Source organism: Chrysemys picta, chromosome 18 (genome assembly GCF_011386835.1).
Source record: "Chrysemys picta bellii isolate R12L10 chromosome 18, ASM1138683v2, whole genome shotgun sequence".
NCBI lineage: Eukaryota > Metazoa > Chordata > Testudines > Emydidae > Chrysemys > Chrysemys picta.
Window position 1 is genome coordinate 22,369,629 of NC_088808.1, and position 23,015 is coordinate 22,392,643.

General features: G+C 49.2%; 1 protein-coding gene across 7 annotated transcripts in view; it reads right to left on the bottom strand.

Moving 5' to 3' along the window:
* The window catches only part of LHX6 (LIM homeobox 6), a 44,817-nt gene that overhangs the window by 4,337 nt on the left and 17,465 nt on the right, over positions 1-23,015 (bottom strand). For 6 of the 7 annotated variants that reach the window (XM_065572115.1, XM_065572119.1, XM_065572118.1 and 3 more), the window contains 5 exons: positions 15,152-15,372; positions 6,679-6,779; positions 6,488-6,583; positions 3,776-3,950; positions 1,745-1,848 (listed from right to left, as the gene is read on the bottom strand). In XM_065572115.1, the coding sequence (XP_065428187.1) occupies positions 1,745-1,848; positions 3,776-3,950; positions 6,488-6,583; positions 6,679-6,779; positions 15,152-15,372 (697 nt within the window). The remainder of the gene's footprint in view (positions 1-1,744; positions 1,849-3,775; positions 3,951-6,487; positions 6,584-6,678; positions 6,780-15,151; positions 15,373-23,015) is intronic. The other variant, XM_005299428.4, reaches the window with a different exon arrangement.

The following is a 23,015-nucleotide window of genomic DNA, read 5'->3' on the forward strand; positions in this document are numbered from 1 at the left end:
CTTAAGCTTTAGTGACCCTTTCTACAGAATAAAGCCACTTCTTGAAAGAAGAGTTGTCTTGTGTAGATCAGTGTCGGGAACAGGAGATTATGGGAATATGTTAATAGCAGCCTTCATTTAAATGAGCTTTACACCAAGGGCAGATCTTTAGCTGTTCAATCATAGTACACCTTATGCAAACTTTATGTCAGGGGTTATTTTGTTTGCTCTATGGAAGCCTCTCACACAGCCAGTCACTGGGGTGTTTTGTTTTTGAAGAATAAGATCAGGACTTTAACCAATTTATTTTTGTCTATCTACTCAAAACAACAGAGCAGCCTGGCCCAACAGTACAATCTGAGTGTGTGCACACATGCTCCTCTTCACTGCAAATGGAACCAGGGCCCTAGGTTTATTTGTGTAGGGTCCTCCATCATTTTTAATTGTCAGTTGAATCCTATTACAAATCACATATTTGGAAAGAGACATCACTTTAAAGTGATAAGGTGGGGGAGGTAATATCTTTTATTGGACCAACTTAAAAAGATATTACCTCACCGACCTGGTCTTTCTAATATCCTGGGACTAACAGGGCTACATCACTTCAGAGTGACTGTTTTAAAAAGGCAAGTATAGAGGGGACAACCCTGTACCCTCAGCGTCTGATCCTGAGACATTTCTTAAGCAAAAAGCAACAGAGAGTCCTGTGGCACCTTATAGACTAACAGATGTATTGGAACATGAGCTTTCGTGGGTGAATACCCACTTCGTCAGACGCATGCAAGTAAGTTTAAGTGGCAAGTAGTTTAATTGAAACCAGTTGCACTACCGGTACGAGTAGAGTTTGCGTGTGTAAGGGCATCAGAACTGTTTATCAAAGAGTTTGATAATCCAGGGTTGCCAAACAAAATACTGAACACTTAGAAAGGACAGAGCTCCATGTCTTCAGGAATGGGTGCTGAAAGCTGAAACCAACGGGAGCTGAATGCCCCAGGCTTCTGAAAATCAACCCACCATTGAATTGCCTAAATAAAGCTTAGAAGCCTAACTTTAGACACACATTTTTGAAAGTCTTGGCAGGAGGTAAAATGTTTATTTGAACAGTAAGCCACACACCAGACATGGTCAGTGTTCAGTTGAACCATACTGGTTCATATCCAGTAGTTTTCTGTTATTGTTTCAAGACGCAGTAGACAAGTATTTAGGGTTGGAGTTTTTTGGTTTTTTTTTTTAAGTGATGCCAGAGTCTCCAGGAGAGTTTCTCTTTCACGTTAACTCATGGAAAACTGAAAGGTCAGTGGATAGCAAAGGCCCTCTCTACTCAGAGTCAATGTGAATGCCCCTTCACCACAAACCACATGGAAAGCTGAGTAATGAAGCATGAGAAAATGCTCATTACTACATGGAAAGGGGAGAGACCAAACAAATGGGTGATGGTGGATCAGGCAGGACTAATCAAAAGACTTCAATAACTCTAAGTGCAACAACCCAACACATCACAAGAACACCAGGTGCTGAAAGGTGTATGGACGACAGATATTTTGTCAGTGGTTGGTGAGTAAATCCAGGGTCACCAGCCATGGGGACAGTAGGGATGAGTTGGTAGCAGCTGGGGAGATATTTGGATGAAGCAGGGATGTTTGGTGGCGCCAGGGAACAGCTTTCATCTAACAACAGGCAGCACAAGGCTGTGGCAATGATATTAGACACAACTTTACTACAATTAATGCTTGGACTCCAAGCCTGGAACAGGGACTACATTTACCTTCTCACCCCTATTAGATAGTGGTCCTTCCATGTCTGCTTTGAGGTGCACTGGTGGAGCAGTGTAGGGAAGTCTACAGTGCACTTGCCCACACTGTACCTGACCTGTGAATGAGAAGAGGGCTTCAGCCTCCGTGACCTTCAATCAATTATTCTTTGTGCCAGAACTCAATTAACTGCCATTACGCTATAAATAACACCCTCCCTCTAGGCTAGGCAGCCAGGATACTGAGCAAGAAATTGGTCGGGACTGAGCAATAAGAGGAAGGTAAAGGAAGCGTAACTTGTACATCCTCACTTTGTTTCCATCATGCTGATGCTTAAAAATTAGCTTCTACCAAGATGCATATGGATCGGGGGGGGGGGGGGGAGAACCTTCAGATTTTCTTAAAAGCAAAATGATCCAGTGTAGTCATTGTACCCACCTTAGCAGCCCATTAATGAAGTGGGTGTTCTGGGACCCACCATTCACAAATGATTAATCAGCACTTAGAATGATAGGAAGAAAACTGCTGATCCCAGTCATGGGAACAAGACCACTCAATCTCCAAATTAAGTAATAGCTACACGGTCATTAGCCATCATCCCGATTTACAAGGAAAATGGAACGAGGAATAATGACCAACAACGTAAAGCCAATACGATGACCTGAGCTGAGGATGAGGGATTCTATCGAAAGAGACCATAACTATGACTTCTCCTTTATCCATTCCCTTCTCCACCTCTCTGATTCTCTCCACCACAGCTGGCATTAAGCTCTTTGATCTGCTTGGCTGAATAGATTCTTCAGAAAGCCCCAAAGGCCAGAGTTTTTTCAGGGGCCTGTTCTCTATAGGGAATCAGGACCTCCCCAACCATGGTCCACAATTAATAAGACGTCAGACCCTGCAGAGAAGAGTATCCGCACCATTTGTGCGCTGTACATTCACAAGGAAGTTCTTGATAGCGGGTATCTATGCAACGGCACCATTAACTTCTTTGAACAGAGCTTCTCTTGCTACAAAGCCCTTACTTTCCCCAGCGGTTGCATTGCCAACTTTCTACTCGCCCAAAACCAAACACCCTTGCCCTGCCCCTGCCCCACCCCTTCTCTAAGGTCCCGCCCCCACTCACTCCATTCCCCCCCCTTTGTTGCTCACTCTCCCTACCCTCACTCACTCGCTCACTCATTTTCACTGTGCTGGCTCAGGGGGTTGGAGTGCAGAAGGGGGTGAGGGCTCTAACTGGGGGGGTGGGCTCCAGGTTGGGGCCAGAAATGAAGAGTTCAGGGTGCAAGAGGGGGCTCCAGGCTGAGATAGGGGGTTGGGATGCAGGACGGGGTGAGGGCTCTGGCTGTGGGGCCAGGGATGAGGGGTTTGGAGTGCAGGAGGGGGTCCGGGCTGGGACTGGGGGTTGGGGTGTGTGGGGGGGTGAGGGCTCCAGCTGGGGGTGCAGGCTCTGTGGTGGGGCCAAGGATGAGAAGTTTGGGGTTCAAGAGGGAGCTCCGGATTTGGGGCGCTGAGGGTTGGGGCACAGGCTTACCTTGGGTGGCTCCCAGGCAGCAGTGCAACAGGGCTAAGGCAGGCTCCTTGCCTGTCCTGGCTCCCCCTGGAAGCGGCCAGCAGCAGGTCCAGATCCTAGGCAAGCGGGGGGTGGGCCATGAGACTCCGTGTGCTGCTCTCACCCGCAGGCACCGCCCCCAGCTCCCATTGGCCACGGTTTCTGGCCAATGGGAGTGCGGAGCCGGTGCTTGGGGCAGAGGCAGCGCGTGGAGCCCTGTGGACCCCGCCCTCCACCTAGGAGCTGGACCTGCTGGCCACTTCCAGGGTGCAGCACGGTGCCAGGACAGTTAGGGACTAGCCTGTCTTAGATCCTCAGCACCACCAACCGGACTTGTAACAGCCTGGTTAGCGGTGCTGATCAGCGCCACCAGGATCCCTTTTCAACTGGGCGTTCCGGTCACAAACCAGACACCGGGCAACCCTACCCAGCGGGCCCGGCTCCCTTTCTGCCCGTCACGTACACTACACCACAGGGTGTAGTTGACACTTACTTTCTATGTATCCGTGCAGGGTTACCATCCTGGCCCTCTCAGGGCTGCTAAAGGGAGAGTAGTGGATGTCATCAGAGAGCGACGAAGGGATCCGGGACTGGGGGGCTCCAGAAGGCGGCACCGTGTGCTGAGGCGTGTGCTTTTTATGGCGCGCTCTGCAGTTTTGAAACCAAACCTGCGACGCCAACAGAAACCAAACCATTTGGGTCAAGCGAGATCAGAACTGAGATTTGATCGATCACAGAGACCTCAACAGAATTGGGACTTCCTTAGACTCCTTTGCATTGGGAAATCTTCCTACCACCCCACTGTGCTGGCCTCGATGGCTTTATTTTTATATGTTAGAGCAGAAGTTTCAACTCCATGAAGCATGACCATCAGGGCTCTTTGGCTGCATTTTTACTATTCATTTGCCTTGACTAATAAAATGACACCATCCAACTTTAATGCAACGATGAACCTGTTGGGCCTGATGCAGGAATCGGTGGGGGAAATTCCTTGGCCTGTGTTATACAGGAGGTCAGACTAGATGATCATAAAAGGTCTTCTCTGGCCTTAAAATCTATCCGTTTTTAATGGAGTGCTACCAACTGTTATCTTGGTCTTTCAGTGCTCAGAACCAAGCTCAGTGGAAGCACTTGGTAGCAATATTGTAACATCTTGAGAAGTTCCCCTTCTATGTTCCTGACCAGGACTTTGGAACAATCAAATAAAAAGACCTTCCCCTTTGCCAAGGATCTGGGGAGGGATAGCTCAGTGGTTTGAGCATTGGCCTGCTAAACCCAGGGTTGTGAGTTCAATCCTTGAGGGGGCCATTTGGGGATTTGTCCTGCTTTGAGCAGGGGGTTGGAATAGATGACCTCCTGAGGTCCCTTCCAACCCTGATAGTCTATGAATCTATGATCCCGGGTTTCACACCAGTGCATGCTGAGACAGGATGTTGGATTTGTCTTCACTACAGAGTGAACGTGAGTGACTGGCACAAAAATCTGAGCCCCCAGGTTAGCCTAGCCCTGCCTGAGTTTAGTGTCCTCACTGGCGCTGCATTCACCTGTGTATGTCACTAGAACTTCTGGGGGCATATCCCAGGGTCCTTTGTGCTGCAGCAAGCTGAGCCACTCCATGAATCCTCCCCAGTGAGTCGGGGAAAAACCTGTCTTCTTGTGGGAAGGCTTTGGAGGACTATCAATCCTTGAGTGCTTCACTGCAAAGCAAGTGGGTTACCATTGTGACTCAGGCTCTAGGTCTGTGTGTGGGTGGGGCGTTAGGGGCAATGCCTGGGTTAACTCTGCAGTGGAAACAGACCCATACTGTACAGCCGGACAGTACAGACCTGTTCAATGAAGCCAAATGGTGTGTATCTCATTGCTTGGATTAAAGGAATACCCAGTAACCAATGGCTGTAGTTAGGATGCGGAATCCTGCTTTTTCTGCTAGAGTAAGATGCACATAAATGGCCATTTTTTAAAAAGTGCTAAAGTATGGATTTTATTTCTTGCTTTTAAATTTTTTTCAGAGGTAGGTCAGAGTACAAATGTTCCATAACTTCGAGAAACCCTCTCTCTTTGGTGGAGAACATGGATACTGGATCTCAGAGAAGGAAACAGCCATAAGTGTTTCACACAGGATTATACCTGACAAATTGTTTCCTGATGAAAGGTCCTTTTTTAGAAAAAAAAAAATCCTCACATGGAATCGCCCAATGTATAGTCCACTTGGTCTTGGGCTTATTAAAGAGCCTTGTAACTGAGGTTTGAGCTGGATTTCGTCCTACTAGATATTTACATTTGCCTTTGGCCGAGCAAACATGGATGAAAGTTGCAGGTTTGTTTTAGACTTTCAGATCTCAAAGTGTTTTATAAAGGATGTCAATGCAATTATCCCCAGTTTACAGATGGGAAAACTGAATCAGAGAGAGGAAGTGACTTGCTCAAGGTCACCCATCAGGCCAGTAGCACAGCCAGGAACAGAATCAAGTCCCTGTGCGCTATGCACTGGGCAGCATTTCTATCTTACTCTCAATCGGTATTACCTTCACTGCCTTGTTGAACAATATACACAACACACCCTTCACTGTGATGTCTTTTGCAATTTCCTTCGGTATTTTCTTCATGGCTGTTGAAGTCCCTGACACGTTTAAAAACCTCACCCTTAATATTTTCCAATGTTTCACTTGGGCTGCTCCTTGCTATCATTCTATTGAATGAAATTCATTGAACAGCTAAAGTTTCTTTGTATTGAGGAGTGTTTGTTCTTGGGGAAGGGTGCTCGGTTGTCTGGACTGATTTTCAATGACAAGGTAAAGTGGTTGGAGACAGCATTAAAAGCATCTTTTTTCCCCCTTTAATGTATTTGCATTGGCTTGGAGTTAGATTTCTTTGATTACACAAATTTGAAAAGAAAAAAGAAAAGAAGGGAATGGGGGGGGAGGAGTGGAAAATGGAAAAAAACAAAACCAGTGCTGGTATAATGAATGGACTCCGCAATCAAACATATGCACCTGGGAACGGGCACTTGCTAGATCCAGCTAATCCAGCATGGCAGTTCCCAGCAGTGACTCAGTGATGGTCACTCCTACCAGTCATAAGAAGACTGTGGCGATTTAGACTAGTGATTCCAATGAATCTCAATGTGGCAAAATCCCCAGTACAGCATGGCAGTAAGTGACACTGCAAGGCATCAGAATAGCAGAGCTTCTCCCCTGACTCTTACCTGAATGACTCTCCTACTAAGTCCGGTCATATCTGCCAGTTTCTGAAGGGTCTGTGCATCTGGGTTGTTATCCTGAGCAAATTGTGCCTGCATGACCTAGGGCAGATGGACACAGGGAGAACAATCACCTTGACTCTCATCCAGCAATGTAACCCCCCTCCAGGCAGAACCCCACGCCCAGGCCACTTTACCTGCAGCTGCTCCGCAGTGAAGGACGTCCGCGCTCTCTTTGCGGGCTTGGGTTGGCTGTCTTGCTCAGACGGGACCGCTCCTTCTAGTGTGATCCCATTGCCTACAGGGAGAGGGAACAGTTCTGAGCACACATCGCTATGGTTTGAGGCTTAGTCTTTGTTTGCACACGTGGTTCCTGTATACGGTGGAATGCCAATTAGAGCCCGCTCACGGGAACCCAGAACCAGTCATCTAAGGGAAGGAGATTTTCTCGTACAGCCGGAGCACAATTAACCCCCTCCCCATATGACTGTCTGGGGAGGTCAGTGAAAACAGGAGCTTGCCCAGTAAGAGAGAGTTCTGTGTTGACGGGATTTGGGCTACTAGTTATTTTAGGTTATGAAAAGTGACTCAAACCCCCGGGACCTGACCCGGTGCCCCATTATTCAAGCCAGCTCCCATTGCAGAGAATAGGAGTTTGGCCTGACTGCAGGATCAGGCCCTGACCTCAATGCACAGCCCAAGCTGGGGAATTCAGGAGAGGAGGGTGGGAAAGAGAAAGCATCAGGGCTGGAGCAGTCACTTCACCTCTAGATCTGCCCCAAGCAACACAGACCCTGCAGCCCAGCTTCGTGGGTTCCCTGGCATACCAGGGATGTGCACTTCCTGCCCTCTCCCATGTCCCCCACACTGGGTTGTGGCTCCCCTGCAAGGCCTCACAAGGGGACAGGATTCGCCCCCGGGGGCGTTTAAAATGTGCAGAAGTCACGTGCATGTAAAGCTAAGTCCTGCGTTAGCTACTGATCCTGGCTGGCAATTAGCACAAGCACCAGCTGCAATCTCCAGCCAGGGGGAGACATTTCCCTTCCAACAGCTGCAGGCAGAATTCCTCAAAAGGAAACAAAGTTCTGTGGTTCAAACAGGTCTCGAAGCAGTATCCTGCCCAGGGGCCTTTAGCAACGCACGTCCTCTCCTCACACAGGAGTGAAGAATTGCTGTCTAACATCTCTCGGAAACGTGGCTCTATTGCTAAACACCTGCCAGGGCTGTTGTCCCCACCATACAGACGGGGATGGAGGGCACAGAGCCACGAAGGTACTTGCCCAAGGTCACTCCCACACTGTGGAGGAGGAGGGAACTGAACCTCAGTCCCCTAAGAACATAAGAATGGCCATTCTGGGTCAGACCAATGATCCGTCTAGCCCAGTATCCGGTCTTCCGACAGTGGCCAATGCCAGATGCCCCAGAGGGAATGAACAGAGCAGGGAAAAAATCCCGTTGTCCAGTCCCAGCATGTGGCAGTCAGAGGCTTAAGGACACCCCGAGCATGGGGTTGTGTCGCTGACCATCTCGGCTAATAGCTAGTGATAGATCTATCCTCCATGAACTTACCTAGTTCCTTTTTGAACCCGGTTATACTTTTGGCCTTCACAACAGCCCCTGGCAATGAGTTCCACAGGTTGTGTGAAGAAATACTTGCTTATTTTTGTTTTAAACCTGCTGCCTATTAATTTTATCAGGTGACTCCCTGGTTCTTGTGTTATATGCAGGGGTAAATAACGCTTCCTGTTTCACTTTCTCCACACTGCCCATGATTTTATAGACCTCTGTCATATCCTGTCACGTAGTCAGCCGACAACATCAACGTTGGCACTAAATAGTTTGAATAACTCCTACACCAGCTTTGTATGGGCTGGCAAGGTCCTAACAGAGCAACAGCACTTAGCATTGACAATCTCAACTCGGCACGGAGCAGGCATCTTTGCACCGTCTCCCCTGGCTCCAGGTACAGGTATGATTTATATAAGGCTAGTGCCTAGGAACCCCAATCAGGATCCGTTGTGCTAGGTGCTGTACAAACGCAATGTAAAAGGCAGTTCCTGCCCTAAAGAGACCCCAGTCTGATTAAGACGCAGCACAAGTAGGTGTATCAGGTAACTGGAAGGAAGGGGGAAATGCAGGACAAGGGGAACAGGAACAAAGACAAGCATTTAGCTACCATACCAGCCGGTATCAGTAGGCACAGCAGAATTAGGTCTCTCCCTTCTGAAACTCTTGACTCTGAGCACTGAATCCAGGCCCCACTGAAGTCATTCAGGGATTAACCTGGGCTGGCCCCAGACGTTTTGCTTCCTTGCAGTACCTATAGCAACTGTTCCCGCCTGGCCCAGGTAATGGCACTTTTACCTCTGGGATAAACTATGGGGGATTCAAATCCAGAACCAAGCCTCAAACGCATGCTCAGTGGTGACCCTGCAGTGCCGTACTCGAGAAGTGCTCCCTGACTACAGCTGCTGTCCTTCAGATGAGACGCTCCAGCAAGGGCCATTCCGCTCCTCCCGCTGACTGTCCAGCAGGACGATAAAGGTCTCATGGCACTTTCTGAAAGAGGATAAACCCTGCATCCTGGGCAACATCCCCTCCATCAGGGAGCAGGTTCTAGTACTCCTGGCTGTTGCTTAAGGTAGAACTGTTACCCCACTGCAGTTATATCCACGGTCAGTGTCTACTGTAACTTTTGAGTTTGCAAAGTCCTTTGGAATCACTTTGCTTTAGAAAACCTAGTTCTGCTCTATTGATTAAGGTGGGACCCACCGCAACAAGAAGGCTCAGTGGGGAGAAAAAAAAGTTGGGATCAGAAAAGCCTCTTTGTTAGCTCTCCTGAAAACCTGAACATTGTTAACGAGTTAAGCGAGTGCCGAGAAACACTTGGGGCGTGTCTCGTGAAGGAGATGTGGCTTTACTGACAGGTAGCCAAGTCCTCAGCTACACAGCAGAGGAGTCCCTGTTTGGGGTCTCTCAGGGTGAAATTCCCGGCTTAATAAAGCTTAAACACCACTCAAGTCCCACTAAGCATAAAGGGGATGGGGGTGGAGGAAGTTCACCCTGCCAGCACGCAGGAATCGCACCATCCATTACCCCTGCCCTGCACTAGCTCTCTGGTTAAAACTAGTCGTTTCTGTGGCCTTATCTCTGCCATGTAAGTAGCTTGAGGGGGTCTTTCCAGCTACTTCTGCCCCCCAAATCCTCCTCCCACCAGAGGAACGTAAACCCCTCAATCCTGGAGCCTGGATCTAGGACTCCTACAAACGAGCAGTGAATAAGACCTGTGGTGTAGGGCATCTGGGTTCCCTGTCCTCCCCGGCCATTGCGGGGTGCTTCCCTGTGGTGTATTTCCCAGGACATATGCAGCTAAACCACTGCAATGGGGAAAACAGGCGAGGAAAAGGATATTGTGCATTTGATTCATGCGCATTCAGCCCAAATCAGTTTCCATCTGAAACGCAGAACCAGGCCGTGCCTTGCCGGCGCCCACCCGGACGCCCTGAAGAGCTTTAGGGAGCGGGGCTGGGGTGCAAGGTCAGGTCAGGCCCCCTGGGAATATTAAAACCTTCATCTTCCACAAAGTCATGGAAATGGCACCCACTATAATCACTGCTTCCACCGAGTGATTCCTAAGCGCAGGGCTCCCTCCAGGATCCTCGGGCACACGAGGGCTGACCACGGCCGGACTGGCTGGTGAAATGCTGGTGAGTACCCACTAAGGGTGGGGGCCTGAAGCAGGGCTCAGCAGCTCCCCCTTCCCTGCCCCAGGAGCTGTTTGCTTTGTAGGCTGCACCAGGCTGTGATTGTCTTGGCCCACATTGAAGGGCTCTCTCAGCCAGTTTGACTTGTTCCTGTAGGATGATGAATGGGATTCAGGCTTCAGCAACATCTGTTTATTTTTCTTATACATAAAACCTCATGTGCAGAAGAAATTGCTTTGTAATTACTGGGGCGGGGGGGGGGGGGGAAAATGTGTGACCCTCTGCAATTCTCCAGACATTGCTCCTCTCCACACCCTTCCCATCCTCTCCTCAGAGCAGACCGTGCTCGGGAGGTGAGCTTTCAGAGGCAAGGTTTCCTTGTTTGGTTCTAGTGCAGGAAATGCTGCCCTTAAGGTGCAGAATCATGTGGCACAAGCACTCCACCCAGCTGCCACTGGACTTCCTCCTGCTGCTTGCCCTGCACAGCTGGTGTGGTCTCCACCCTGTGCCTAAGCGGCAGGAGAGAGACACAGCATCTCAACTGGGGTAAACTGGGGAAGCTCCAACCACTCCAACAGAGCAATGCCCACTTACACTAGCCAGAGCGCCGACCCACTCCCACCAGCTGGGGGTCTGGCTCACAACATTCACTAGCTGCACGTCAGGACAAGTCCTAGCAGCAATACACCCGCATCGTTCAGAGCAGCACTGGACCCCAGGCATCGGTCTGCCATATGGACGGACGTCCAGCAAACAAGCATCCCAGAGTCAGGACCCTCCCAGGCTGATTTGACATTTTGTTTTCATCTCGTTGCTTAAACCTTGTAAACACACTCTGATTATTTGCATGTCATTTTGGATAATCGTTTCCACATGCAGCCGAGGATGGTGCATCACATTTACGTCCCTCAACAGCACATCCGCCCAAGTTAAACACACCCCGGCCTCCCCAGCAAACCAACAATACTTAGCACTTGGGCAGAGCTTTCATCTGCAGAGAGCTCGGATGTTAATTAGAGGGTAATAAATGGCAGGGGAAGGCACTGGGGACAAGACTAGCTCCCCCATGTGAAATTCTCTTATTTAACTTCTCTTCCCCCCTCCCCCTTCCTCCTCAGCCTCGTCTGTGCTCCAAGAGTTTGGTGGAAAGATACAAGAGTCCATGATCTAGGCAAGAAACAAGCACCCTGTGATCTCTCCTGATCACTCCTATTCCAGTCTAGTAACGATCCTTGCGCGCAGCTCTCCCACAGTCGCTCTGTTAGCATTAGCCCTTTGGCCTCCTGCCTAACTGCAGCCCACAGAATAGCCTTCGTTTCTGCTGCTCTGGGCGGGCCCCAAGGTTCTGCCCATGCCAGGAGAAACCGTCACCCTAGGAGAAAGTTGCGCTTCATTCAAAACCACTATAGCACAATGCAGTCTGGATCCCGTGACTGAGCTAAATGAATCGGCTTTGATAAGCCGGCGAGAACTCCAACACCATCCCTCAGAAAAACAGGCCAGCTGCATGAGGTGACATGTGGAAACAGGAGCACGGGTAGGCCGTGATTCCCGACTCATCCACCTGCACTGTCCCGTGGGAAGGGTTCCTCCCAAAAGGGTCTATTAAACGTTTACCTATGCAGACAAACCCAAGTGTGTCTCTCCGTCTCAGTACAGAGATAGCAGCCAAGGCTGGAGGAGACCTACCAGACTGAGCCAGCACAGGACCCAGCAGATACGACACCCGGAGCCAGACCCTCTACTGGAGTCAGTCTCCACTGAAGCGGTGGGCCTGCTGCTCTGCCTTGTGAGACTGACCAACTTGCTTTCACAGCCAGCTTTGATCACAACCATCTGTGTCCTGGGGCACTTGACACCCTGGAAGGGCTCAGGCAGGGTTTTGAAAGCCTTCACATGCCTCCTTGCACCCGACAGCACCTCCTCTGAGCCATTCGTATGGGAATAATGTTCTGTCAGCCTCATGGCAGGGGTTTAGCTTCAAACGAGCATTTAGACCACAAAGCAATTCCTGCCCCCTGCTGATTCCTGGGACCGCTCCTTCTCCCCTTTCAGAAGGCCATCTTCATAGGTATAGGTTTTCTCCAGTGATAATTTCGCTGGCAACACAATGATTCTGCAGGCGTCTACACCTCACTCCATACGAGCAGTCAAATAACAAAAGCAAACATCCAGCATGCACCAGGCCCCATCTCAGTTTGCAGAGACAGACACTCCGCTCTCAGGCTGGGACAAGAGGAGACGGCAGTCCCAGATTCAGCGTCAGGGGAGGCAGTTGTTGGGATTGGCCATGGCTCCCTGGGGGCACTAGGGCCCTGGTAGAGATGCTGCCACTGGTGCTGCTGACCCCCTGCCATTCGTCTTGACTAAAGATAAATCCCTTGTAATGGCATGAGCACTCATTCACCTCCACCCATTCTACTGGCCAGGGACACCGTGAGGCTCACATTTGGGGCCTCACATCTAGCTAGCTTTCCCAGGGCATTTCCGCCTGCCTTTCTGCATCCAGGCCATTGCATTACACATGGCTTCTGTCTGACCTTGGCTGTGAGAATATTCCTGGCTTATCTGTGATAACTGCAATGTGTAGCACCACCTGAAGACAATGCTGTGGGCAATTCTCCCCAGCCATCTGAGTGGGACGGTGTTCTTTGTCTCGCTGTATAAATGCTCACTATTATATGTCCGCATTTTCTCCCATAGCTACATTATCGCCTAACCCTGGATATGCCACATAGATCCAGAATGTCCGAGACTGGGTTTTTCGCACATGTAATGTACGTATCTGTCAGCCGTGCACCAGCAAAGCACAGCTCAGCCTCTTCCACTCCGAAATGCCCAGCCATGGAACAGTGCATCAGCTCTTATTGAGTTGGGCAGCTGAGGAAAAAAGCAGGACAGTGCGAGGAGCTCTCTGGCGTTGTGAGCTCGCTTAGATTACTTAATCAACACTAGGTTTAATGGCAATAACCTGTAAAATTGCTAAAGGTTCAGGGACACAGACAGTAAAATTGCTAAAGGTTCAGGGACACAGACAGTGTCCCTGCACCTGACACGCGGCCAGCTTCAGCAACGAAGCTCACGCCCACGGCGCACAATGCAGCATCTCACAAGACTTGCTGACGTCAAGGTGAACTCACCAGGGACCCAAATCCTAAAGCTGAACTTCGTCAGACTCCAAACATCCCAAGTCACCCACCGACCATCTGTGCGTCATGCACGAGAGCTAGGAACGGTGCTCAAACAATCCAACATTTCAACCCTTGGGCCTTTCATTTGACTCCCCACATCCTTCATGCCTAACTTCACCATTCCCACGAGAGCCTCTTCCACCCCAGCCCCCGGCATCTCATAGGCCAGCTGCCTTGTTCATTTCCAGCAGTGAGTTCTTATTGTATTTTATTGGTATATAAAATATAAACACCAGCACTCTCCAGCCCTGAGTGCGGTTCAGCCCCCCACTGCCCTGTCTGTGATTAGCTCAGCCATTCGGGTTCTCTCTGTGGCCATTTGAATGTTGCCACTCAGGAAGAGGGAGCTGGAATTAGTTCAAGGGGAAGGGAGCTGCTCCGTTTTGCATTTGACCTCTGCTGCTCCCTGAGAGGTGTGGGGCTTGATTGAGAAACCAGATCCTTGCTGTCTCGCTCTCCAATTGTGCTTACAGTAAGGGGAAGGCCAGTGTGCAGCCCAGCACAACTGGGAAGTGGCGGGATCCATGGGAGGGCAGGGCCGGGCCAGTGGAAAATGAGGGGAATGTTTGGTCTGCCTGCCAGGTTTCCCACCTTCTAGATTTATGACTCACGGACTCAGAATCCCTACTGCTTCCTGCCCCGCATGCTACAACGGGAGACCAGCAAACCCAAGCAACAACGCATCCAATCAAAGCCAAGACTGGGGCCTCCATTTCCTCGAGAGAGAACTAGCGGTGCCCAGGCCCTCCCGCGCGTTTGGGGGCAGCAGGGACGAGAGAATGACAGTACCACCCCTTCCCCCCGCCTAGCTCTACCGTGAGCTCTTGGCCAGATCAGGCCCCTTGAGGCTCTTCCAGGACCTCAGTCATCACTTTGGATCCTGCGGGGATCCTGGTAACCCAGCAGCTCTGGGGAAACATCTGCCTCGGGTCTCCTCTAGGAGGGCCAGGGAGGAGGAGAATAAAAGGCTTGTTTTGTTCCCAGGAGGTACCTAAACATGCCACCTACACAGATAGAGCCACAGGGCAGTTGGGAAAAGCAGCACCAGCGTGAGGCTCCGAGGCAGGAGAAGAGGCAGCAGACAGCATGGGACGGCTGTTAGCTGATGGGGGGGGGGGGCACTTCTCACCAGGGGCAGCAGCTGCATGGAGCTCAGTGCTGCCGGCAGTACAGAGACTAGCAAGGCTAGTGGGAAACAAATAGTTTTGGCCACACCACCCCAGTGGGAGGTTTAACCCTTTGGAGAATGTGGGCACGTCCCTGCAGTATCTGGAAAACACCAGGGCTCTAAATCAAAGGCTCAAACTCTGCCCTGGGGCACGCACAGACCCCTGTCCACTCTGGACGCATCTGAGGGTAGAATTTTGCCCACAAAGAACTTGCCCACCAGGGATGATGAGGTTGGTGTTTGCTGCCATCTGGACTGCCCAGCCTTCTAGGTAAGCATCGTCCAGTCGGGGGGGCTGGAACAATTTGTACAGTGGGGGCGCTGAGAGCTATTGAACCAAACTGCAAACCCTGTATATGATGGAAACCACTTCAAGCCAGGGGGTCCAGCAGCACCCCCAGCTCCCAGGGGGTCCAGCAGCGGGCTGTTTGAACTGGCCCTAGCACCAATGCACAAAGAGACGGGCTAGCACTATGGCTTAGTTACCTAGTAAAGGAACAGGAGGGGAAGGTGGGGAAAATCCGCTTATTCGGCCATTCTACTAACATGGAGGGTGACATTCTCAGGAGAGCGCGGTGCCAGCGAGTATCCCGGAGGGTCTGCATACCATTTTCAGCTGCTCGCTTGAGGTTCTCTATCATTGTGTCATAGTGAATCCGGCACAGCACTTTCTCTTCCACCAGGCCAAACTCCTCGCCAGTAGACAGCTGCCTTTTACAGGAGAAGCAGGCAAAGCAGGCAAGATGGTAGGCATTGCCACGGGCTCTCCTTACCCAGTCGCTGGCATAGATCTGCCTGCCGCAGCGAGCACACTTTGTACCAAATCGACTGGAAAAAAAAAAGACACACAGAGAGAAAAGGTGAGAACGAAGACAGGCTGCTGCACTGTGATTGTCATTCATCCGTACCAGTGCTACACGCCGCACAGACACAGCGTCCGAGACAGTCCTTCCCTCAGAGAGCCCCCGCTCTAAACAAACCAGACAAAGGGTGGGAGGGGAAAGCGATGCCCAGCGAGGCCAGCTGACTTGCACACAGGAGGTTAGCGGCATGGCTCTTGACTTCTGGTCACTGTCTTACCGCCTCCCATCATTCTTGTGAAGGGATGGCTCTAAATACAGGCCAGCCTCACCCAGACTGGAGTGAGCACCACTTACCTAGTTGTATTCAGTGTCATTGTCACCGTGACAGTCCCAGGACATTAGAGAGACAATGTCGGGGAGAGAATATCTGTTATTGAACCAACTTCTGTGCGGGAGAGAGACAAGCCTTCGAGCTTACCCAGGTCAGAAGAAGAGCTCTGTGTAGCTCGAAGGCTTGTCTCTCTCCCCCACAGAAGTTGGTCCAATAACAGATATTCCCTTCCTCACATTGTCTCACCACTGACCTAAACCTTATCGCCGGCTCAGCACTGTGCCACTGGAGTGCCCAGATGTCACGGGCAATGCAGTAAGAGAATCTTGAGCTAAGAACAGTTCATGCTGCATTAAGCCAACCAACCAAAGCAGAGGTCCAGAAGTTAGATTTGGTATGGGGTCCCACAGCCATTAGTAGAGATGAGAGAACCCCACCTGTATTAATCTGTTAAGAATTAACGAGAAATCTCAGCCCCCTCCCGAAGGAGACGGGGTCCAGGCCAGAAATCTACCATGGACACTGGCCATCTCAGCTGAGAGGCCAGGGATGGGCCATGGAGACTCAATTCTCCCCTCTACCCCCTCCCCCCCCCCCCCCCCGTCAGGGTTTAGGTGCACTGCCAGAGAGGGGCAGCATTTATGGTACTACCTGGGCCACCCCTGTTCTGGGTCCTTTATTCCCCCAGGCTGCCAAGCCAACACGTTTCACCATGTTCACTGCAAAGAACCCGAGAAGCACATCAGAAGCTAGAGAAGGTGGAATGTCAGAGGCACTGAGAGCCCTGTCCCGGGGGATTGAGTAGGACAAGTGCATCTGGCATTCAGAATAGGCTGTGCCACCAGCTGGGGGCGGGGGATTCCCAACGCACTTGGTGTTGGCCTGACTCTGCTCTCATTGAAATCAATGGGAGTAAAGCAGAGTGTTTTGGAAAACACCTTCCCTCCCACGGTGAAATGCTGACCCTGTGGAAGTCACGGGGGGTTGCCCCTGGCTCCAGTTGATGTCACCCATCCTGCACACTATCACACAGGGCTCTGGCGAGAGTCAGTCTCAGGAAACACTTAGAATTATTAGATCCAAACAGTTTAGTGAGATTTAGAAAGTTCCAGCCCTTTGAAAGCCAAGCAAAAGGGCCAGGCACGGTAGTGACCTCAGTAGGTTTCTTGGGGTCAGCAACTCAGAGGCAGAATCATAGAACTGGAAGAGACCTCGAGAAGTCATCTAGTCCAGTCCCCTGCACTCATGGCAGGACTAAGTATATCTAGACCATCCCATTGTCGAACCTGCTCTTTAAAATCCCCAATGATGGAGATTCCACAACCTCCCTAGGCAATTTATTCCAGTGCTTAACCACCCTGACAGTTTGGAAGTTTTTCCTAATGTCCAACCTAAACCATCCTTGCTGCAATTTAAGCCCATTGCTTCTTGTCCTGTCCTCACAGGTTAAGAAGAACAATTTTTCTCAGAAGGAGAAATAGCATTAAAAGGTCTGATCCAAAGCCCACTGAAATCAACTGAAAGATCCACCCCTGGTTTTGGATAAGAGCTGTAACGCCCGTCTGTGGCAATTGCCTAATGGATGATAAATTCATAAACAAGTGGTTGAGGTAACGTGGTTCAATGAATCATCTTTCAACTCTGTGCGCTTTTTATTTTGGTCTTGGTCAATGTAACATTAAGATGGGAAATGTGTAAAGCTGGTCAAAAAATAGTTGACAAAACTTTTTTCCTTCGAAATAAACCGGATTTATTGAAACTGAAATGTTTCAAAAAAATGTATCCGTTTTGGTGAAAATTTCCTTGGGGAGGTTTCCCAGGTCCAAGATGGAATTCCTGTGGAGGGGAGTGGGGAGAAAGAGAGCCCAGAATAGTCATATTGCCTAGTGGTCATGACACTCATCTGGGGTGTGGGAGACTTAAACCTGGTCTCCCACATCCTGATTGAGTGCTCCAATTACTGGCTCTTCTGGAGTCTGTCTCTCTTGAAAAACTTCAGAAGGTCTGCACTGAAACAACATTTTGAAATCTCAAAAATTGTATCTACATGGAATTATTGTTTTCCAGCCAGCCCTAGAAATTTGTTAGAGGCGTTTTCCCCATTCCAGTGAACTGGACCATGTTATTTTCAAATATTATGTACATCATTTGTTTTTGTTTTTTTTTAAATGTATAAATAAAAGTCTTTTCACTGATAGAGGAAGAAAGTCGGTTGATTAATTTATGCCAAAAATGTCATTTCATGTTATGTCCTTGAAAAGGCAACAAAAGTTCCCAAAGCGCCCTGTGTTCTGTGCTGTACGTCTAGGACTATTCTTAGGTTTATGCAGAACCCAGAACGTCCATTGACGTCCATAATGCCTGATTCTTGCAAGTCTCTGTCTGTTGCTTGTAAAGGGTTCTATAGTTTACAAGAGAGAATCAATGTGAAATCCTTAATATACAAATGTCCCATTCACCTCCGCAGAGAATGGGAGCCTTTTGGGGGACCATTAAATCCAGCTCAGTGAAGTCTAGTTTGCATTTTCCTTGTGATTTTTTTTCTTTTAAATGTATATTTATTGTTCTTTAACAAAGTAAAAAAAACAACAACAACCCAGCAGCAAAGAAGCAATGGAACAGACCATTTTCTTTTCTTTGTGACAACAGAGGTAATGTCAGTCCTGAAATTATTCTAATATCAGATAATGTTTCCTTCACATGCAGTCTAGAGATATTATTGGGGTGAGATTTGATGCCTTTGTCTAAAGCATCAGCAGGAGACAAAGGATACAAGACAGATGGGCCATCTAAATCCCTGTATTATAACCCCAGTGGCAATCTGGGATCAGATGAACTGCTTGTGTGTTCTGGTTTTGCTGTTCCCATTTTTCAATATTTAAATGTGGCAGGTTGGCCATGACCGAGCCCAGCCAACCTCTTTTGCCACTGGTCTACCAGCTAGAAAGGGCCAAGAAGGTACAGAATACAGTGCTTCATGTGTATGTCAATTCAGTCTCTTACGTCTGCATAGCTCAAACTTCCTTTCAGTTTTGTTCAACACTCTGAAAGCATCGGCTCAGCGTACAGTGGCCATCAAGAAAGCAAACAGCATGTCAGGAATGATTAGGAAAGGGACAGATAATAAACCAGAAAATATCATGCCACCTTGAAAACAGTGTGCAGGTCTGGTCACCCCATCTCAAAAGAGATATATTAGAATTGGAAAAAGTACAGAGAAGGGCAACAAAAAATGATTGGGGGTATGGAACAGCTTCTACATGAGGAGAGATTAAAAGATGGATACTGTTCATTTTAGAAAAGAGATGACAAGGTGGGATATGATAGCAGTCTCTAAAACCATGAATGTTGTGGCAAAAGTGAATAGGGAAGTGTTATTTACCCATTCAAATAACAAAAAAACCATGGGTCACCTGATGAAATTAATAGGCAGCAGATTTAAAACAAACATAAGGAAATATTTTTTCACACAACGCACAACCTGTGAAACTCATTGCCAGGGGATGTTGTGAAGGCCAAAAGTATAACAGGGTTCAAAAACGAATTAGATAAGTTCATGGAGGATAGGTCCATCAATGGTTATTAGCAAGATGGTCAGGGATCCAACCTCACGTTTTGGGTGTCCCTAAGCCTCTGACTGTCAAAGGCTGAGTCTGGACAACAGGGGATGGATCACTCGAAATTCATAGATTCTAGGACTGGAAGGGACCTCGAGAGGTCATCGAGTCCAGTCCCCTGCCCGCATGGCAGGACCAAATACTGTCTAGACCATCCCTGATAGACATTTATCTAACCTACTCTTAAATATCTCCAGAGATGGAGATTCCACAACCTCCCTAGGCAATTTATTCCAGTGTTTAACCACCCTGACAGGAACTTTTTCCTAATGTCCAACCTGGACCTCCCTTGCTGCAGTTTAACCCCATTGCTTCTTGTTCTATCCTTAGAGGCTAAGGTGAACAAGTTTTCTCCCTCCTCCTCATGACACCCTTTTAGATACCTGAAAACTGCTATCATGTCCCCTTTCAGTCTTCTCTTTTCCAAACGAAACAATTGCCCTGCTCTGTTCATTCTCTCTGAAGCATCTGGCACTGCCCAAAGTTGGAAGACAGGACACTGGTCTAGATGGACCATTGGGCTGACCCAGTATGGCCACTCATGTTCTTAATCTGAGATTTTTTTTATTACTGGATCAATTTTAATTCCCAAAGATTTTTGAAAAACAAAAACCATAAGACACTTGCAAATCCTTCATGTTTCCAGACTCATCTTATGGCTCAAAGCCATTTCAACCATTTCAGCCATACGATATAAACCAACTGTTAATTTAACTACAAACCCCACAGAGCTACCCCAGACTCACCACTCCTCACCTGAGCATTGCAAAACTAACCCTGCCTAAGCAACCTTCCACACTCTGTGCCACCTAGCGCATTGTTTCCAAGTCTTCTAATGGCCCACATGCTCATCTCACTCCCTGGAGCGACTCCACCCACTTCAACAGAGTTCGTTCCAATTTACACCAGCATTAGTAAAAGGAGACGCAGGCTCTCAGCGAACGAATCCTCGCAGAGCTAGTGTTGAGACACTGGTACAGTTAGATGGGGCACGACTGGCATCTATTCAAATGATTAATTACACAACTATAGGGGAGGAATAAAAATGTCTGAATTTCTGAGTCTGACCATAGCTGACCAGGGGAAAAAAAAAAAAAGTAGGCTGCAAAGGGAGGACATTTTTGCACTGAAGTTACACAGAGATCTAGCTAATGTACTTCAGATGGGAACATTGTAAACTGACTTCTTGCTAGTCCGTTTATATAAAAGCACAAACAAAAGAACTGTATTCATTTTTTTTTTATTTAGAACTAAACATCATTCCTGCAACTTGGATTACTTGGAACAATGTGATACGTAAACAAGCTTACACACTGAACTGTAGAGAAATAAGGGGAAGGGTCAAGCTTAAGCCAATTAATAACACCCTGTAATGCCACAAGGTTTAGCACATCTCATCACACTTCTCCTCCAGAGCACTCAAAGCACTTCCTAAAGCCAGGAGAGTTTCGCGACCCCATTTCACACATGGGAAACTGAGACAAGGGGTGCGAAAGGAACTTGCTCCAGGCCAGTGACAGAGCCTGAATTCCCTATGCATTGGGAGGCGCTGCCATTTGAAATTCAGGCAACTACCCAATCAGTGACCTCCCCTGCTCTGCCCAGCTGCTGAAGCTTAAAGACCACCTGGTGGAATGGTGCAACCCTGGGAAACTGCAGCTGAGAGAAGAAAACCTAAGGCTCACCCCTGCTCCCACTAAACTCAAGGAGAGTTTGCCACTGATTTCGGGGCCGTTAGGCTTTTCCACGGATCTGCTGGCTTTTTCTGACCCCCAGTCATAATTTAGGAGAGGTTTGATTGTGACATTCCTTTCTCACCACACCCCTGCTTCTCCTCATCCCACCTTCATACTAACTGGACAAAAGCAAACTTGATACTGGGTACAAAAGTGGGGGGTCAGAAATGTCCAGTTGTTATTTACCCACCAGGCTCATGCAACCGTTCAGTGATTTAATGCAGTCTGCAGGCCCAACCCTGTTCCCACCAAGACTGATGAGGTAGCATCCCTTTGTATGGTTTGTGAGCCCTCAGTGGTGCTCACTATGTTCTAGGTTTGTTTACAAGCCTGCCAGAGCTGCAGTGTGTACAGCTAATCGCCATGATTATTTGGAGCCCACGCGTTCCCTCGCGTTATGTTTGTCATGTAAAGTGACAACAGATGGCAAAACTCCCAGGCACTTCAGTGGTGAGGGAACAGGGTCTGGAAGTTTAACTGAATTTTCCATACTGGACTCCAGTGCTCCGCCAGGCACTCAGCTATTGGGGAGTAATGGGACTGCTCAACAGATGGACAGACCCTCACACCTTCAAAGGGCTGGCTACTTACAGTCCCTTCTTCCCATGCACTTACGTCAAGGAGTGCCAAATTCATATACCAGCATACCCCTCTGCAAAGGCCATGCAGCTACGGTTCTAAATCACATCAGAGCCTTAAAAAAAAAACCCACACACACAGCGTTTCCCCCCAAAATACTGAGAGAGGGATGTTTACATCGTGCACCACAGCCCCAGTAAAAATCCCTAACCTTGGGGAAGCTGCATTCCTGGAACATTAATGGGAAAAATGGTTTGGGTTTCTTTTGTCTGCTATTAGAAATCCAACACCCTTGGGAACTGAATGGCTCTGGAAATTAGTAATGGGATAGGAAGCCTTTCACCTCCAAGTCACCAGTCCTGGCTGTGGTCAGCAGTAACCAGAAATGACTGACGTTCGGTTGCCTAAGTGGAATGAGTTGGCAGTTTCAGTCTAGCTCCCAACAAACGGGCCCACACCACCCAGCACGTCCCCACGGGGCAGCCTCAGCAGGAAGGGGCAGGATGGAGTGAGCCGTGGAGGCCGCATTCCCCTCCTCCACCTTGAGCTGGGTCGCCTGAGAACAGGGCTGTCGCATGATGGCAGGAGGAGGGAGAGGAAAGTTGCACTGTCACTCTCTGTGCGGTACCTGGTCTGTGGATACCGGGCTGTGAGTCACACCAGCACCAAGGGGTGTGTGTGTGTGCGCGTGTGTGTGTGCGCGCACGTGTGAGACACACACACACACACAGAATAACCCCTTGCTGGGGTTGAGGCCAAATCACCAACTCTCACTCAGAGTGGATTGTAACAGCCAGCCCAACGGGCTGCTATGGGAAATGCCAGCAGGCCTGTACCTCTGGTGCTGCGGCAGCCCCAAGGACAAGGTCCTGTCTGATCTTCTCTACCAGATCCTTGCCGAAACAGTGGAATGAAAATAAAATAGAACAAAATCCTCTGGGCATTGTCTTGTTACCGCCTGGGTTCCGGGAGAGCCAGAAAAGGGGACTTGGCTGTAATCTCTGCTCCAGGAACTTCCCGTCCAGCATGTACCGTAAGGCGGAGAATGCCAAGCATTATATAACTGCTGCTGCATGGGATTTGAGCCAGCCACTTGGAGAGGAGACGGGCAGCCATGGACATGCTATAAGAGGAGATAAAGATACAAAGCCGGACGCTTTCCCAGACAAAAGCTCATATTCTTCGGATTACAGGCTCAGTCCTGCATCTCCTCACCCCCCGCCATGTAGCAGCACTGGCTTTGATGGTCTCTTACTGTGCACAAGAGCTGCCGAATTGGGTCCAGCAGCGCGTGGCTTGTGGCTGGCTGACCGACAGCTGCATGCACTCCATCCCAGCTAACAGATGGACAGATTCCCAAAGCTCATCTTGCGCTTTGCAAAGGTGGATGTAACATCTGGCAATG